General features: G+C 40.6%; 1 protein-coding gene across 1 annotated transcript; it reads left to right on the top strand.

Moving 5' to 3' along the window:
* The first annotated feature begins 831 nt into the window (after window positions 1-831).
* LOC126654863 (transcription repressor MYB6-like) lies at window positions 832-1,859 on the top strand. Its single transcript, XM_050348861.2, has 3 exons — window positions 832-1,061; window positions 1,154-1,283; window positions 1,359-1,859. The coding sequence occupies exons 1-3, from the start codon at window positions 929-931 to the stop codon at window positions 1,636-1,638; spliced, it is 543 nt and encodes a 180-aa protein (XP_050204818.1). The 5' UTR covers window positions 832-928; the 3' UTR covers window positions 1,639-1,859.
* The last annotated feature ends 2,961 nt before the right edge of the window (window positions 1,860-4,820 follow it).

Here is a 4,820-nt window from a genome sequence, read left to right on the forward strand (position 1 = left end):
TCTGAACCGGTGAGTGAACCTGCAAAACAGGGTAGAAGCTAACCGGACGGTGGTTGTCCGATTAACTCTCCGATGCTAAAGTCAGTTTAGAGCTTTGAGCAGCGTTTTGAGTATATGAATGTAATTGTGATTCTAGGCATACCTCGTGCTCCTTTTATAGTAGTCGAATATACCTAGTAGAGTTGTATAAGGCAGGTGAATCCTACTTTGTAGGGATTCGGCCGTATCGTAGAGATTCTCCTGATTTGTCGGGATCTACCTTAATCTGATAAGAATCCTATTTAGCAACGTCTTCCTAAATAGTCTTATCTTCCTAAAGTAGAGCTTATCCTTCCATATGTGGTGTTTGTGTCCAAATAGGACAAGGTTTCCATATTTAGTCGTTTACCCGAATCCCGGACTTGAAGCGCTTTCGGCGGGTCATGTGGGATTCGGTATTTATTAGTGTGTTACCGAATCTTAGAGATTCGGCATCTCCTTCATATCTTTCGGTCTTCAGGGGGAGTCCGGTGTCGCCTGAGAGTGGATCTCCTGCAACTCGGCTCCATTATACTTTCAGTAGGATTCGGTATCCATCAGTAATTAATAAAAAGATATAAATATTTAAATTTGCAAAATAAAGTTACAAAATTAGACACAATTATAACAAATTTTTAAATTAAAATAAAATTATAAAAATAAATTTTTTTGATTATAATCTATATAAGACAAGCTTTTGGATTTTAAAAGCTATTTTGGCCAGATAAAAAGTAGAGCTACCTACCAAATCCGGCACGAACTTATTTGTAGCCACCCGTGTATCTCACCAACTCGGTCAAATGAATAATAAAAGGGTCCCGAGTCAATTGCATCCTTGCACTTCCACTGCCTTCCATTTATATTCCATTTATCTTCTTCTCTCGTATTTACAGATTGGAAGTAATTAAGCATGGGACGATCTCCTTGTTGTGAGAAGGAGCACACAAATAAAGGTGCATGGTCCAAAGAGGAAGACGAACGTCTCATCAACTACATTCAACTGCATGGCGAAGGCTGTTGGCGCTCTCTTCCCAAGGCAGCCGGTATTATTATTATTATTATTATTGTATATATTCTTGTTTTTAATTACCAATACTACTACATCAGATCAAGATATGTGATTTATTTTCGTTAGGTTTGCTGAGATGTGGCAAGAGCTGTAGGCTAAGATGGATCAACTACTTAAGACCTGATCTCAAGAGAGGAAACTTCACAGATCAAGAACATCAACTCATCATCAACCTTCATGCCTTACTTGGAAACAAGTATGTGTATGTGTTTACAATATTCTTGTATATTTTCCACGCCATGGCTTCTAACCTTTTCCAATTCTGTCTCAGATGGTCTCTTATTGCTGCTCGCCTGCCCGGAAGAACTGATAATGAGATCAAGAACTACTGGAATACCCACATCAAAAGAAAGCTTTGTAAGACTACTGGTGTTTCTGAGTTAGAAAGGCAAGACTCATCAAACTGCAGCAGTGGCCCTGAAATCAATCTTGAGCTATCAATAGCCATAAGCCAACCTCAGGTTTCTTCTTCTATAATTAATTTTGAACAGCAGAAGCAAGAAAATAATAAGCAACAGCGGCAGCACTTCACATTTCATCTGCTGAATTAAACTGTGTTCTAATAGACTAATCAACAGCTGATCATCTTCAATCAAGCTAATCAAATATTTGTATGCCTTACTTAGAAGATTGTATAATAATTAGTTTATAGTTTACCTTATTTAAAATATTGTGTTGTGATTGATTATCACTTACCTTACATAGAATAGCTTCTTTCTTGTATAAATTCACAAGTTATATGAATGAAAAATAAGTAAGCCTTCTTACTTTATATGGTATCAGTTAGCCTTTAAATCTCTAACGAGTATATTTTACCTTTGATCCCATGGCTGCTTCCGATAATACCTCATCAACATCTCCAGCCACACCTACATCAGTCCAGCTTCCAAGTGTTGCCCTTCAAAAACCCAATAGTGAGACTCTCGTTCCAATTAACGCACATCAACAATTACCTCTTCAGCTCACTGCTTCCAATTTTCCTTCATGGAAATCTCAGGTTCAACATCTCCTTTTTGGATATGGGTTATTCGGATATGTTGACGGCACCGTGATGTGCCCGGCGGAGGACGACGCCATTGCGCGCCTACATTGGCAGCGCCAAGATGCCTTGATAATTTCGGCACTTTTTGGATCTGTTTCTCCAGATCTCGTTCCAATCATCTCTTCGGCATCAACATCTGCTGCAGCTTGGAACACATTGGCTCGCATGTTTGCCAACCGCTCCCGTACGAGAGTCATGCAATTGAAGGACGATCTCTCGAATATGGTTCTTGGTTCTCTTTCAGTTTCGGCTTTTCTACAATCTGTGAAAGCGAAAACTGACGAACTGGCTATGATAGATAAACCACTCACCTCGGATGATATCACTCTTTATGTGCTCAATGGTCTTGGTGCAGCCTTTCGTGAAATTGCAGCTCCTATCCGTGCTAGAGAAACGGCTCTTTCATTTGAAGAGCTTCATGATCTGCTGGTTGCTCATGAAGCCTACCTTCGACGCCTTGAAACTACAACAGCTAATTTATTAGCTACTGCTAATGCTGCAATCCAGTCTAAAAATACCCATCGTAATTTCTCATCTCATCGAGGAAACAATCGCAACAGCAACAATCGAGGCAGGTTCAACATCCAAGGTCGCACACAACAATCTAATGGATTTCAGTATCCTTCCCATGGTTGGCAGCAAGCTCGTGGCTCTGGTCGATCTCACGGATATCGACCACCAATATTTTGTCAATTATGCGGCATGAATGGACATGGTGCTCGGACGTGTCGCAACTACCAACCAACTGCTAATGTGGCTGCCTCTCCTCCATTTGGTTCTCATAATCAAACTCCATGGTTGGTTGATACTGGAGCGTCTCACAACTTAACATCAGATTTGCAAAATCTCTCAGTTCATTCAGAATACGACGGCACAGATCAAGTAAAAATTGCTGATGGTACAGGTTTGGACATTTCTCGTATTGGTTCTTCATCTATTACTGGTTATTCCCGCCCTTTAATTCTATCAAATGTTCTTTACGTTCCCGATGCAAGGCGGAATTTGTTATCTGTGCACCAATTCACTAAAACTAATAAGGTTTCCATTGAATTTTTTCATTCTCATTTTATTGTTAAGGACCAGAATACGGGAGTACCACTAATCAAGGGAACATGCAGTGATGGACTATATCATCTCCGTTCTCCAAAGACACGCAGTCTTAGTTTTCAAGCTCATGTGGGTGAGCGTGTGAGTTCGGAAGTTTGGCATCACCGATTAGGACATCCATCCGCTACTTTAAGTCAGTCTGTTATCAAACAGTTTACTTTACCATGTTCTCGCAATACTTTGCTTAGTTCACAAAGCTGTAATTCATGCTTATTAAATAAAAGTCAGCGGTTACCCTTCCATACTTCGTCTTTGCATTCTGTGCATGCTTTACACTATGTCTATGGGGATGTTTGGGGCCCTACAAAGGACAGCTCTCTCCAAGGAAATAGATACTATCTAATTTTGGTTGATCATTTCACAAAATTTTCTTGGTTTTATCCGCTGCAGTTAAAATCACAAGTGGCTGAAGTTTTTAAACAATTTCGAACTTTGGTTGAAAAGCAATTTAACTATTCAATTCGAAATTTTTATACTGATAATGGTGGAGAATTTCTTGCTTTACGCAGCTATCTCAATACAAATGGTATTTCGTGGCTCACGACAGCTCCTCACACCCCTCAGCAAAATGGAACATCAGAACGCCGTCATCGTCAAATTATGAGTATGGGCCGCAGCTTACTTCATCATGCCTCTCTTCCAGGTATCTTTTGGGATTTTGCTTTTGCAACCGCGGTCTATCTTGCAAACAGGCTGCCTACTCCTATCTTACAAGGAATTTCTCCATTCTCGGCTCTTTATGGTCAAGATCCGAATTACTTAAAGCTTCGGGCTTTTGGCTGCTTGTGTTACCCATGGTTGCGGCCATATCAACCTAACAAACTTCAAGCATCTTCTCTCCAATGTATTTTTGTGGGCTACTCTCTCTCTCAAAGTGCATACAAATGTTTTGATCCTATCTCAAAGAAGGTATATTTGTCTCGTCATGTACGGTTTATGGAGCACATCTTTCCATCTTATGTTCAAGATCAACACTTGCCCTCTTTTGAGCATTCTATTATGCGCAAACCGGCATTGGAGCTTCCTGTGCCCTTTACTGTATCTCAGCCATCTATTCGGACAGAAGCGCCACTCAATTCTACTCCTGTTATGGCTGAATCTATTACAACACCTGAGGTGTTGCCTTTGCCGCCATCACCACCTCCTGATGTCCCTTCAGTTGTAGTTCCCACTCGTGGTATGACCACTCGTGCCATGAATAATATTCATAAACCAAAACGGTTTTATGCAGCCACAAAGCATCTTTTAACAGCAGAAACTGAACCAAGTTGTGTCTCGCAAGCATTAAAAGATCCTAATTGGCGACATGCAATGTCAGAAGAATTTACAGCACTTCTAAATCATGGCACATGGACACTTGTTCCTCCTCCATCTCAGAAAAATATCATTGGGTCTAAATGGGTGTTTCGTATAAAGCGGAAACCTGATGGCTCTATAGAAAAATATAAAGCCCGCCTTGTGGCTAAAGGCTTCCATCAACAACCGGGAATTGACTACTCAGAGACTTTCAGCCCCGTAGTTAAACCAGCCACAATAAGGTCAGTTCTCTCTATTTCTCTTATGCAGAACTGGAAGTTACGCCAA

This window comes from Mercurialis annua, linkage group LG7 (assembly GCF_937616625.2).
Source record: "Mercurialis annua linkage group LG7, ddMerAnnu1.2, whole genome shotgun sequence".
NCBI classification, from domain to species: Eukaryota; Viridiplantae; Streptophyta; class Magnoliopsida; order Malpighiales; family Euphorbiaceae; genus Mercurialis; species Mercurialis annua.

What these genes read in the sequence shown, in the direction of transcription:
- LOC126654863 (XM_050348861.2), top strand. Translation starts at nt 929, where the DNA reads ATGGGACGATCTCCTTGTTGTGAGAAGGAGCACACAAATAAAGGTGCA. An exon ending in CTCTCTTCCCAAGGCAGCCG is followed by an intron (nt 1,062 to 1,153) that starts GTATTATTATTA and finishes TATTTTCGTTAG; the next exon opens with GTTTGCTGAGATGTGGCAAG. An exon ending in CATGCCTTACTTGGAAACAA is followed by an intron (nt 1,284 to 1,358) that starts GTATGTGTATGT and finishes ATTCTGTCTCAG; the next exon opens with ATGGTCTCTTATTGCTGCTC.